Genomic DNA, 14,359 nt, shown 5'->3' on the forward strand with positions numbered 1-14,359 from the left:
GTAAAAACTAAAATGCATTGTGATCACCAAGTAAACTGACCATCACACAATTTTAGGCAAACAGTAGTCTTTTCAAGAAACAAATTCTCAAAGCTCCTAACACTATCATCTATTCACCAATCCTTAAAAGGGGCATCTCAAAGGTGGTAAGCAAGTCTCTCCGTGGGACGATGTTAAGGGAAAAAATAATCTGTAAGGGAATTTGGAGCACTCATCTGCCGCATGGATAGTAAATAGGAAATCCACAACAATTAATGAGGCTATCTATAACCCTTTCCCAGAAAAAAATGTCAATTGTAATGACTAAGTACATTTGCAACGAAGAAAATGTGTTCACGGTAAAAAAAAAAAAAAAAAAAAAAGTCATGAGATAATGTACAAAAGGGAAAAAGATGCGAATGATGAAGTGTTAAAAAGGGGTTTCAACAGATGAGGCTGTTCAGTACAGGCGCCCACACTGTCTCCTTTGCTCTGGCAGCTGCGTCCCTCGCCAGCCAGGCAGCAGATGTGCATTTACCCGGGGCCCACTCTCTGATCCACGCTGTGCACTGAGCTTCTGTATTCACTGCAGAGCTTATGGCCCAGAAACCCCCAGGTGAAGAGTCGCAGTTTCCTCCAGATTGTGCCTTTCTATCAAATTACGCTTGTCTCTTCCTTTCCCAGCAAATTCTAGATGAGTCTTGTGTGTGTGCGCGTGAACACTTGCACACAAACTGTGAGCTGTGTCGATTCTCTCAGGCTGGGTGTCAAACGTTCTGCTGCTTCAGTTCTAAATACTCCCATCACTTTGTTGTGAGGCCAAGAAAAGGTTTACTAGCTATTTTCTCATGCCTGGGGTGCTGGGGCTGAGATAAAATAAGGGTCAATCAGATTCTCCACCGGGTTAAATCCTCTTCTCCAAACAGGCTCTCTGCCTTTGACTCTGAGTCTGAGAGTTTATTCAGGGGGCCGGAGGCAGTTGTTAGCCAGGGTTTCCACATTGGTCAGAATGCACCCTGCGGTTTCTTGGATGTGTGGCCAACACTTTTGGCTAAATCGTTCCGGACACAATAAATCCCCCAAGCTCTAACCTTTCCTAAGTCCCTGTACAGCTTTCCCCTGTGTGGCCTTGCCTCAACATGATGCTGATCCTTTCTGACAGCGAAGCACAAAAGGAGAAATAGGAAATGACAGGTCAAACCCACGGCAGTCTCTTCCCTCCTGTCTCTCTTGTGTGTCCCTGCAAGCACCACCCATTCTTGGAGACACACGGCAGTTTAGGGTGGTAGGTTTTTCTGTGGTTAATGTGCTAGAGCAGTGGTCCCCAACATTTCTGGCACCAGGGACCAGTTTTGTGGAAGCCAGTTTTTCCACGGATGAGGGGGGGAAGTTCAGGCGGTAATGTGAGCAATGGGGAGCGGCAGAGGAAGGTTCGCTGGCTTGCCCTCCGCTTACCTCCTCCTGTGCGGCCCGGTTCCTAACAGGCTGACAACCGATACTGTCCGCGGCCTGGGGTTTGGGGACCCCTGTGCTAGAGAATACACAGAGCACCAAGGACGAGTCCAGGTTGAACTACCTTTTTTGAGAATTGCCATTAGTTTGTGTCACATAAGTCACCCCCGAGGAGTCTTGCTTTCTTTCTACTACACACACACACACACACACACACACACACACACACACACACACACAGCCATTCTGTGAAACGCCTGGCCAGGCACAGATTGAACTCCCGAAAGAAAGTCAAGAGAGCCTAGGGAGTTGGGAATCTGACATTTGGAGTCTTCCAATTAGAAGGTTCTTTTTTCATCTCTCAAGGAATATTAGAACCAAAAAGATCTTGGAGATCATTTAGCCCAACCCCACCTTTTGCGGATGAGAAATCGAACCCAAAGAGGGAACATGCCTTAGCAGAGGTCACACAATTACTGGGGGCAAAGCCACAACTGGGACTCCTCCCTTTCCTGACAGATCAGGCCTGAGACAGGATGACTGCAGTGTGAGGATAATGAAGGATGCACACTCAGGGGCAGGGGGTGTGCTGAGCTAGGCACTTGGGATCCGTGTTCAAGTGGCCCAAGAAAGACTGCTTAGGATACCCCATATCTCTCCAGGAAGGGGCAGAAGTAAACACGGCTCCTTGCTCCCAGGAGACGTCCCTGAGCATCCGGGGAGTTCTGCTCTCTGTCCTGCTGTTGCTCACTTATTTTCAGGTCTTGGGGGGAAGATCAAGCGCCACAGCAGGGTTTCAAGGTCACTCAGTTCTCTGCCATTAACCCATCAGCTGTAATCAGCGCTGGTTCCTAGCAATGCCCCTCATTCGGGAGGAACATAAAAGTAGAACCAAATGGGTGGGTACCTGTCTGATTACATACAGAACTAACTGCGACCTTCAGCAAATCATTTAGTGTAGCTAAGTCTCAAGTTACAAGTAACGTAGCTAACAACTGGCCCCCTGAACGAACTCAGAGTCAAAAATGAAGGGAATTGGGGGCTTCCCTGGTGGCACAGTGGTTGGGAGTCCACCTGCCGATGCAGGGGACATAGGTTTGTGCCCCGGTCCGGGAGGATTCCGCGTGCTGCAGAGGGGCTGGGCCCGTAAGCCATGGCCGCTGGGCCTGCGCGTCCAGAACCTGTGCTCCGCAACGGGAGAAGTCACAACAGTGAGAGGCCCACGTACCTCAAAAAAAAAAAGGGAATTGGTCCACAAACTTTCTCTATGTTCTTTGGGATGTCTCTTTTCTATTTCACTGGGATGCTGTGAGGATAAAGTAGGCAAGGACTGCAGAATACAAGTAAATTAAAAGATGTTATTCTTGCCATCATCATTTATGGAATATTCCTCAGCACATATCTTGGAGGGCTGCCATCATTATTGGTCACATTTTTCACCCAGAGAAGCAAAGGAATGGAACGGCTGACTCAGGGTTCCATACTTGAAAACTAGAGTAGAACTGTAGGTCCTTAATACTCAGTTCACTATCCATCGGCCATATCCCCATGGCTTCCCATCAGAGCATTTGACCCCATGTCAGTTTGTGTCCTTTGGGGAAAAGGAACTGGTGGAAGATATGTGATCAAAATTTGTAGGCGGAAGAAGAGTTTTTGCTGAAACTCTTAGAATGAAAGATCTATCATTTTTACCCAAAGAGAAAAGAAAATTCATCATAAAGTTCTGTTTTGTTTTTTGGCCATGTGTGTTTTTGTTTATTAGAATTGCTAGTTTCAAGTCTTATTAAAGATTGGTTATTTCATAATTATGTCAGAAGCACTGGAATGTTTTAAAAATATATCTTTCAATTTGAAAATACTGCATGGATGTAGAATTTAAACATACGTATATATAACACAGAAGAAAAAAGACTGTACCATTAGCACTCAGAGATGACAGCTATACATTTTTAGTTTATTTCTTACTAGTCTTTTATGTGTAATTATAAATTTGGGATTATACTTGTAACACACATGCTGTCTTGTTAGGGTCTATTAAATATTCAGACCCACAGACAACCACATGCTTCATCTGGCACTGGTCCACTTGGGAGGAACAATAGCTTGCCAACAGGGCAGCATCACATGCTGCTCTTTAGCACATGCCCTTGCAGTGGTCCAGTACAGTTCAGCTGCAAGGAGACTGCAGACATATCAGAGGACGCAGGAGCCACCAGCTTAAAAGACTCATCATGTCCCATAGGAGTCAATATATGGTATAGCAACTCCACAGACATAGCTTCCAAGTTCCCACACTGGACATGCCAAGTGTCCAGAGCCACTGTACTTGGAAGTCACAGCATGGCACCTTTTCAGGTAGTTATAGTTCTGAGTCCAGATGCAGTTCACCAATCAGGGGTTAATTTTGCCTAGTAACATAGCTGATACATATCTTTTTCTAAGGAAACAGAGCTAGAAAACTAAGGGAAGTCCAAATTCTCTTATAAAAGAGAAAAACTTTTATCTGCAATACTATATACAATTTTTTAGGCTTCATAAACATCATTTCACTAAATCACAAGCATGTTTCTTTGCTATTAGAGGTTTTTCAGAAACATGGCTGCCCAAAATGTGTTTAGACAATCCTCTAGTGCTGTGTATTTAGCCAAGTTTTCCTTCCACTCTTAAAACTATCACTGACATGAACATCCCTATATACAAATCTTTGTATTTATATAAAACTCTGGTTATCTCCTTAACATAAATTCAGGGCATGGAATTAATGACTGGGTCTGAAGTTTATAAAACTCTCAGTACATCTCGACCAGCTGCTCTTCAGAAAGAAAATGTCGGTTTACATTTGAATTGTATGAAAGTATCTGCACCTTTAACAACACGGGTTAAACTTTAAAACATTTGCCAAACTTATATTGGAAAAATACTGTATTTAAAGTAATTTTTCTTTGATAATTGATGAGTTTAGAAATGTTTATATGCATACAGTCAATTTATTGTTGTTAATTGTCTATTTTTGTCCTTTCTCATTTTTATTTTGGGAAGCTCATCTTTTTAAGTATTAGAAATATTTACATTGGAGTCTCATGCTGCAAAATTTGTTGCAGTCTTTACTTTTTCTTTTGGTAGAAATGCTTATTTTCAGGTAGACAAATCTATCAATCCTTTTCTATCTGCCTGCAACAACATTCCTAATTGAGGATGCTTTTGTGGGTGTGTATGTAGACTTTCTAAGTGTTTGAAATCCATATTTTTCTCACCTCATAATGTGCATTGAAAAGCTTTCCACTTATTTTAAGGCTCTGGAACAGTTTAAATAGTTATTCTTTTTTTATTATTAATTAATTTATTTTTGGCTGGGTTTTTATATTTGCGTGGGGTCTTCGTTGCTGTGCGCGGGCTTTCTCTAGCTGCGGCGAGCGGGGGCTACTCTTCATTGTGGTGCGCGGGCTTCTCATTGCTGTAGCTTCTCTTGCTGTGGAGCATGGGCTCTAGGCGCGTGGGCTTCAGTAGATGTGGCACAGGGCTCAGTAGTTGCGGGCTCTAGAGTGCAGGCTCAGTAGTTGTGGCACACGGGCTTAGTTGCTCCGCGGCATGTGGGATCTTCCCGGACCAGGGTTCGAACCTGTGTCCCCTGCGTTGGCAGGTGGACTCTCAACCACTGCGCCACCAGGGAAGCCCAGCTATGGGTTTTCTATCCCTTGAAAGTTTGAAGGAATTTGTACTATAGTTATGTGTCCCCAGTACTATTTTGTGCAATAAATTTTAGACATGTTTAAAAATTTGTATTCATTTATTCAGCTTTTCTACATTTTTAAAGGCATTGTTGTTAGTAAGTTATCTTTTCATAGAATATTATCAATTTTATTGAGAAGTAAGCATGTATTGGCATAGAATTGAATATACAATTTAAATAAAACTACAGTGTAGACTTTAAAGGTTTATATATTTTTGCTTATATATTCTTTCTTTCTTTTTTTTTAACTTTTGCCTTTCGTATATTAGACTAACCAGGGGGTTGTACATTTTACTTATTTATCCTATTGTTTTCTGATTCACTGATTTTTCATAATTTTTATTGATCTGTTTCCCTTGCTTTCCTTAAGTGTTTTTGTTTTTTTTTTTTTTAAGGGAAAAAACTATAATTACAAAAAGTAATTGCAAGAGAACCTAGGCAATGATGTTTCCTGGGACTGGGAAGAAGAGAGGAAAATATGTTAGTCAGTCAATGGATCACTCAGGGATTTATGTCTGAGTACATGAGAAAATGATATGTTTATGGGACAGGAAGAAACCAGGACCTGATTCCAGACTAATTCTAGGACTAGGTAGAGCTGCCATTAAACGGTTACAGATAGAACCCAATGTGGCCTCCAGGTTTTTTCTGAGGAGTGAAGTGTGTCACCTTTTAAGGTACTTAGAAGGGTGTCTTTTATGCTTTCTCTTAGTCCTTGGGCTGGTGAGAAAGGAAAAGGGAAAGGTAAGAGGAACACGGAGATCAGCCTTCCTCTGGGAGACGGCACATCCCCCATCACTCTAAAGAGGAGGTGATACCAGGGTTTCAGTGGAATCTCCTTCTCTGCAGGGAGAGGAAGTTGGTCTGTGATCCTGAAGACGGTAAAGATCGGTTTCCAGCCAGGTTCTTTGTTTCCGCGACTTCGAACCATTTAGTCCATGACAGACGCTGTGCCAAGTCATTTGTATGAAGCATCTTATTTAGGTCTTGACAACTCTGTGAAATAGGCGGTCACGTTATTCCCATTTTGGGGGGAGGGAACAGAGTGACTTGCCTGAAGTCATATAGACAGGATGTGAACCCTGGAAGGTCGGACTGCAAAGCATGTGTTCTTAACCACTGTGATAGATCATGTTTTATCACTGCTGACCTTAATTCCTACGGCGTAGCCTTATTATTTGAGGGGGAACTTGTCAAGTCTAGGATCAACGATCAAAATGAACTTAAAGTACTACGACTCATTATGTCCATATTATTTCCTCCTCACAATTCTATTCTACTTCTCATCTTAAAGCAAATAAAACATTTGCATAGAAAACAATACTCGAACTGAATGTCTGAGCAATCAGTACATTCCTCAGCGTGCCAGTCGGTATTTTTATTACTGCTCCAAGGAGAGGGGAGTGGGAGAGGGCAGGGAGGGGAGGAGGGAGAGTTGGGGGGGAGGCAGCTTTGGCAGAGAAAGGGAGGAAATAATAACTGAAATTACGTCCCAAATAATCTGACGTTGTAGCATGTTCAGACACAGAAATGTTTATTAAAAAACACTCACGAAGTCATTTTTTTTAAATCAAATTAAGATGTCTAAATGCGAAATCATTTTACCAGACAATACGGATCTATGAGCTTTACGCTTTTGAAATAGTCTTCCAAGAGGCCTGTCTGCCACTTTTCTTTTTGCCTCTTGAGAGAGAAGAATGCAATCAATGAAGGTACATTTGCAACTTAATTGAATGTGATGTAATGTGAGCAGAGCCAGAGCCGCCCAGAACAATTCACAGCAAACTTCAGGTCAAGGGGTTTCTTTCATCTCTGGCCTCTCTGGAAGTTCAGTCAGAAGAGCAAGAGATACAGGCCTGGGGGATTCTATTCCACTCTGATTGAGGCTTTGTATCAAGGCCAGCATTTACATTCAAGACCTCTTCTGAATACACACAACGCACAGCGTATTTTTTCAAGAGTACAGTAGCTGTTCTTAACCTGGCAGCCACTCAGGCCTGTTCATTTAAAAAATATATACGTATGACATTCAGACATTCTTTTAAAAATATATATGTATATATATTTAAATTCAGGAACCAAAAAGCAAAAGCCACCTATAAAAGACAAGACCTGTTTTAATGAGATTTTATGCACAGCTCTACTCACTCTGTTTGGGCTGAAACAGGGCATGCCTGATAAGGCTGCTGGTGAACGCCCAGGAATAGAGGAAAGAGGAGAAAAAGCAGACAGAAAATGTTGTTTAGGATCCAACAGTAGAGAAGGAAATCCTTTTCTGTACTTACAATAGCAGTTGGGGTGGCAGCCAGCACACAATAGAGCACCAGAGGGGTGATGAAACTTTCTTCCTCTGTCCCCGGGTAAGGCTTCATTAAGTCTCCGTCCTGACAGAAGAATCCTTGGATATGCACCTGAAAAGTGTCAGTGCATTCGAAGTAGTAGGCAAGCAGCACTGTCCCAGCCATGATGACAAGCTGAAAATACAGCATGGCCACACAGAGACATTAGCAGGGCTTCAGAGCAGCGCCCGCCCCTCAGAGCACACTCCCTCCATCACCCAGCAGCTCTCCTTGTATTGGTATTGGCAAGTGTGTGCGTGCCTGGCTCCATGGGCTCCGGGCTCAGGGAGTGTGTGCTTACTTGTCTGCCTTGTAACATCTGTTACATAAACCTCCCAGAAAAGAATGAACAGCTCCCACCTGAGAAGCAGACCACAGCAAGGCTTGTAGAGAGACCCAGGTTCTGCTGCGCCCCTCTCAGGGGATGCATGGGAACCACGGCAATACTGCCATTCAGGACAGAGGTGAAAAGTCAAAGGATAGTGGCACATGAATTGGCAAGATGTAGGGTGAGATCTGTTCGTGGGCAATTTCATAAAATGTTAGAGATAGACTTACTTTTTTATAAAGTATTAGAGGCAGGTAAATGACGCATGAATGAACAAACAGGAAAGCTGAAGCCTAGAAAGGTTAAGGGAAATCTTCAGAACCTTAATTACCGCTGTGGGTGAAAACACTGTACAGGTATCCTATATCAGTCACAACTTTTATCCTTTTCCAAAAAGATGTTGCCTTTATTCCAAAATGCTTTCTACCAGTAAGTAAAGAACTTTACTGATGATCACGTCTTATTATAGACATATATCCTTTATAAGGTTTGGACACAAAAAGGGACACAATTATCCTTTCACTTGATTCAGAAATGTCCCAGATACTCACCGAGGTTAAGATGTAGCCTTTAATAGGTATGAGGAGTTGGGCGAGTATGGAAATGCCATTATTTTTCTCATTCCCATTAGGAAACACCAAATGGCAAGATGAGACGGTGATAAAGGTAGACAGAAAAGAGGTCTTTGAGGTTACGAAATTACAGAAAGTTAAGCTGGAAAAGATCTTGGAGATCCTCCCATCTAAAATCTTTATTTCATAGATGAGAAAACAGAGGCCCAGCAAGGAGAACCGACGACAGCTGGATTTTCCAACAAGGAAACCAAACATGTCCTTAGACTGACAATCAGCAAAGCAGAGAAACTAAAATGGGGAAAAATATGTTAAAATGTTGATTTGTTTAAAAGTATCAAAGTAATCATTTTGGGAGAAGAATCAGAACTTGGTAGGGCATCTTTGTACATCCTTTATGGCTTAAAAATTGTTTCTATTTGGAAGTACGTAAGGGGCAGGGAGGGGGAAACCATAATCTTTTAGGTTTTAGTCTCAAGTTCTTATTCCAGCCCTGGAATGACTAACATAAGGTCACATAGCTAGATAGTGTTAGACCCAGGACTAGAATCCCACATTTTCTGATCCCCAGGGGGCAAAACACCTGGGTCACAGCATCAAAATCGCATCATACACAAAAGTGTGGAGAGTTACAGGGAGAGGCAAAGTAGCTCAACTCCAATGCAGAGAGGCACCATTTGGCATCCGTCTTTATCCACGTTCATATCCATTTCTTTAGCCACCACACTGAAGCAGAGCCTTGAACTTTGCCCACTCTCTCACACCTGCTTCTGGTACGTTGGCTCTGCAATTCCTCCTCACTCTAGCAGAAGGCATCATTTTCTTTAAGGGTCATTTGGATTAAGACTCTTCCCTCAGGACTTCCCGATGGCACAGTGGTTAAGAATCCACCTGCCAATGCAGGGGACATGGGTTCAATCCTTGGTCCAGGAAGATCCCACGTGCTGCGGAGCAACTAAGCCCGCAAGCCACAACTACCAAGCCCGCATGCTGCAACTACTGAAGCCAGCGCACCTAGAGCCCGTGCTCCGCAACAGGAGAAGCCACCACAATGAGAAGCCCGCGCACTGCAAAGAAGAGTAGCCCCCACTCGCCACAACCAGAGAAAGCCCGCGCACAGCGACGAAGACCCAGTGCGGCACCCCCCAACCAAAAAAAAAAAAAAATCTTCCCTCAACCTTCCATTTTCTCTAACTCTTTGGTTAGAAGCCTTTCCTCTTTGGTTCAGAAGCCTCGAGTATCTCCAGCGTTAACGTGTCTAAAGTACAAACGCCTCACCATCCTGTTATAAAGGTCTTTACCTTTTGGCTGTATCCATCACCACCTTTATCTCCAGGTAGGCTCCAAATCATACTTTGCAATCACTCTCTCTCACACATGACTTGTTTCTGGCTCTACAAGGACTTTGTTCCATTATCTGACATGTTCTACCCCTTCTCCCCCAGTGGACCTCCTGGCACAACTTCTGACCATCCAGTAATCTCTAGACATTCGCGTGTGTTTCTCTGTGCCTGAAGTTGTTTATTGGCACGTGTAAATTGCCAGTGCTCATGCCCGCCATCTCTACTGTTTCAAGCGTTTTGTTTATTTCTTATCTCTTCAGCAACAGAGAAGAGACTTGGATAAGGATGTTTCCTAGAGGAATGAGAGACAGGTGCTCCCAAGCTGCCCCACTGATTGGTGCTCTTGCTAGTAGCTAGTTTATAAAGTCAAGGCCATGACGTTTCTATTTCTTCTGTGCTGCACTAGTCAATTGAGTCGACCCGACAGGAGGGAACCTAGCCAGTTGACCCGGATGTTTTGGAGCTAACGCTAGGATTCCAACAGTTTGGGGGCTCTGCCTCTGGGGCTGTTTCTGTCTCCTGCACAGCCTTGATCTGATTTCTCTGTATCTCATCCATGTGGCAGGAAACATATTTCTCTCTCTCAGCTTCATCAGCCCTTAGGAGAAATAAGCTTGGAGAACAGGCAGGATCGATGGGGGCTTTTTGGATAAAACAAAAACAAAAATGGCATCTAGCTTCCTCTATTGAGGAAGAATATTATATTTTACAGGGGACATTTGTGCTACCACTTCGATTTAAAAGAGAAAAAGGTGAAAATGAAGTAAATGAAAGCAAAATAGTGTGTGTGTGTGTGTGTATATATGTATATGTATGATCTCTCTATATACGATCTATATGTATATAATATATATGTATATATGTGTATATATATATATGTAAGACGACTCAGAAAAATGAAGAATAGAAACTTTTAAAACAGAATTGTCTTAACATCAAATACATCATAATCAACAGTAACAATAAAAAAGCCAAGGTCAATATATCTAAATTTGCTATACATAGAAAAAATCTTGAAGAGCTGCTTGGCCAATTTAACTATGGAAACAGCATTCAGAGAGAACTGAATGAATGAATGAATCAAGTGCAGGGCATAAAGAACAGAGAACCTTGGAGACGCAGGGTGGTAGAGGTAGATGGGAACTTCCACAGCCTACGGGACAGAACTGACCCATCAGCATGAGTCACCTTGGCCTTGGTTCCTCCCCTGAGCAGCCAGAAACCCCTTCCTGTCACTTTAAAGCCATCCTCAAGATGCACAGAAGCAAATATAGAACAATTTGGATCTTGATTTCTAAGTTTCTTTTCTATTGAACATTCTCTTGCGACCATATATTAAAAAGAAGCTCATGCATTTACTGCAGGAACAGAAACAGCACGTTGATTCTGCTTCCACAAGCAGAGAGCTCTGCCTTGCAGCACTGATGACACACAATTAGCCGTCGGTGTCCTCCCTTCCTCTGCCCTGTCCTGGGCCATGATTCATCACTGTCTACGTTTGTGTCACTCGTGCCAGCTGGCACACTTGCCGTCTCCGCTGCCTTCTCCAGCCCCATTTAGGGAGGCATGGAGGGAGGCCATAATGTTGGTGTCACATGAGCAGATGGTGAGGCTGTGCTGGACCCAAGTGCTGGTGGAAGGGTTGACGGTATTAGTGTGAAAAAAGCAATTATGGATGTGGGAGATAATGAGGTAGAAGGAGCTCATGTACCAGGGATTTTCCTCAGCTGTTGCTTTCTAAGAATGACAACCCGATATATGAAAATGCATTAAATACTGATCATTCCACAAAGATTCAGAAGGCAGAAGCCAGCAATATCTGAAATCCAGCCTCTCAGAGTTGAGAATATTGTGTTTCTACCCAGGTTCTCTGCTGATTGGAGAAAAATGAATGTCACAGAGGGATAAGTGGGGAGGTCACAAAGCTGAGAGAAGAGGCTGAGATGACAAGTACGTTTTTCTTTGGTCGGTAGTCTGAAGCAGTTGTGGACCACTAATTTATATGACAGGATACAAGCTGGGAGAGCAGGGGATAGATAAATGGTGCTATGACTCATGTGAGTATGTATGTGTGTCCAGGGATGTAGGGGCAGACACATGACGTGGAAATGAGAGGACTGGTATCTGGTATGGAGTGTAAAGGGCGTGGTTTGAACTGGGGACTGCTGGAGCTAGGTGACCAACCATCTCAGTTTGCCCAGGACCAAGGGGTTTCCTGGGGCATGGGACTTTTCAGTGCTAAAATGGAGGTAGTCTTGAACAAACTGGGGTGCTAGGTCACTCTACCTGAGACAATGTTTCCCTCCCCAAAGAGCTTTCTTATTCTGGTCTGGCCAGGAGCTATCAAGACCAATGCAAATTAATCAGTCAACCAACAACTGTTTCTGAAAACCGCCTCTGTGTTCAGTTCCGAACTAAGTGCTGTGAAGGCGAGGAATTCTCAGACGTGCTCTCTAACCTCAAGCAATTTGAGGTCAAGCTAAGTGGGGAGTGCTCGCCAATACAGGAAACAGACAGTGATCTGTAGGAGGGTGTCAGCTGATCCCAAGCTGGGTTTCATACATGGCTGCATGGGTTTGGTGAGGGATGGGTATTGGCAGAAGGAGAACAAGGGAAGGGGCTCCTGCGTGGAGGAGGAGTGAGGGCAAGGGGATGGAGAGGGCAGCGTGGCGTGTGTTCAGGATATTGGTTTTGACTAAGCCTCAAGGACCTATGTTCAATTCCATAGCAAGATGGGATAAAGGAAACTCAGCAGAAGGAACGCTGCATCCGAGAGCTGAGGTGATAAGGTTTGTCATGGTTGTGATGCAGAAGCAAAGTCTGAGGACTCCAGGGGATGGTACACGTTAAAGATTTGCATGTTGTTCAGTATTGAGGAAGCATGTTAGGCACAAGGGTCAGTAGCTGCACAAAAGGGCTGGGCTGGGCAACCCTCAAGTGGCACTGACGGAAGTGGGAAACAAGGTAGTAAGTTAGAGGGGAAACACCTGAGAAAACTGACAGTGGAAACACCTGAGACCTCACTGGGAGCCCTTAGAAGTAAGGATAACACTTTGAGAGGGGCTGAAAGTTCTCCAAAAACAACATGGGCAAGATCCAAGGAGAAGAGGAAGGAGTAGGAGATGGAGGGGGACGTGATGGTGACGGTACAGGTGATGACCTATATTATGCATGTGTCCTAGGAACTTTTGTAAGCGCTTGACATAAATTAACTCTTCTTCTGCCCAGCCACCTTCTATGTGGTACATATATTATTTCCATTTTATAGAAGAGGAAACAGGCGCAGAGAGATTACATGAATTGCATTAAGGTCACACAACTTGGGTGAACCTAGGATGATTACTATAATTATGATGTATTTCTCCACACAAACTTGGGCAGCCTGGGAAAAAGCAGCTTACAAATACGTCAGCGTAATATTAAGGGCTAAACTATGTGCTACACACTTGAGTACTTTATGCAAATGTCTCCTAGTATCAATTTCATCTGTATGAAGGTTAATAATAATTCATAAATATGCACTGAGGCATGTTTATGTATTCTCATTTTGTTCCAAAAAGACGTTATACCAACTTCCACCAAATAAAGTAAGCAAGCATCCAAGAGCAGTTGGAACAGAAGAAGAAAGAAATATGGAGACAGGAGTTACATCCTTGAGTATAAGTTGTCTAATAGTCAACACAAGAAGGAAATACTGGTCATTTTCACATTTCACAGTAGCTATATGATAAACACCAACCAGCGGTTGAAGAGTAGAATCTTTCTGATATAGTGACTGGATAGGAATTCATCCTGAGTTCTCATAAGGGACATGATAAACAATGACAATACTGAGTATGTTGGTGCCGTTCTTTATGTGGGACCTCATATCAACTCAACATAGGCCAATGACATCACATCAAAGCTAAATGCACAAAAACAATAGTGTGAGATAGGAGGGAGGAGGTCAGCATTATGATTCGGTCTAGGTTGAACTTGAGAGATACAGCACAATGAAAGGTTAAGGCTGCTAGGCTGGAAACCTGCTCTGCTGCTTTTACTAGGTGTGTGACTTAAATTCCCGTGCCTCTGTTTCTTTGTTAGTAAAGTGGGGCTGATAATGCTACAGCACCTACCTCTTCAGGTCATCATGAGGATTAAATGAGGATTGTGTAGTATTTAGAACAGTATCTGACTCATGATAGTAAGCATGTTCTAAAAGAATGGGTAGACTATATATTCTTCACTCCTTCCTAATTATAGTTTCTCTCAGGTTAGGTTTTTAAAAACTACTGGGTAGCAGTGAATTAGATACTGCCTTTTAATAAGTTTCCTGCTAGTGAAACACAGACCTGCATCTTGTTTTAAACATGGATTTCATTGTTTAATAATACTACAATGTTATTATTAGAGTAGACTAGCGGAAGGAACCTTTGCTCAGGCTACTCTCTGTAGGACAAATCTTTTAACCTTTCCTCATCCCGGTTTCTTCTGTGAAAAAAGATTGAGTTACTTTTCAGGGTTGTAATGAGAATTGAGGCTATTACACATAAATATCAATGACACTATTTTGGCACATAGTAGATGCTTAATAAATGACATCCCTAGTTATTATTAGCTTCATTTAGTGTTACTGT

At 43.0% G+C, this 14,359-nt stretch overlaps 1 protein-coding gene across 1 annotated transcript in view; it reads right to left on the reverse strand.

Moving 5' to 3' along the window:
* The window catches only part of PLPPR1 (phospholipid phosphatase related 1), a 272,467-nt gene that overhangs the window by 45,360 nt on the left and 212,748 nt on the right, over positions 1 to 14,359 (reverse strand). Inside the window, exon 3 of the mRNA XM_060014422.1 lies at positions 7,447 to 7,635. Coding sequence (XP_059870405.1) covers positions 7,447 to 7,635 — 189 coding nt within the window. The remainder of the gene's footprint in view (positions 1 to 7,446; positions 7,636 to 14,359) is intronic.

Source organism: Delphinus delphis, chromosome 6 (assembly GCF_949987515.2).
Source record: "Delphinus delphis chromosome 6, mDelDel1.2, whole genome shotgun sequence".
Lineage (NCBI taxonomy): Eukaryota > Metazoa > Chordata > Mammalia > Artiodactyla > Delphinidae > Delphinus > Delphinus delphis.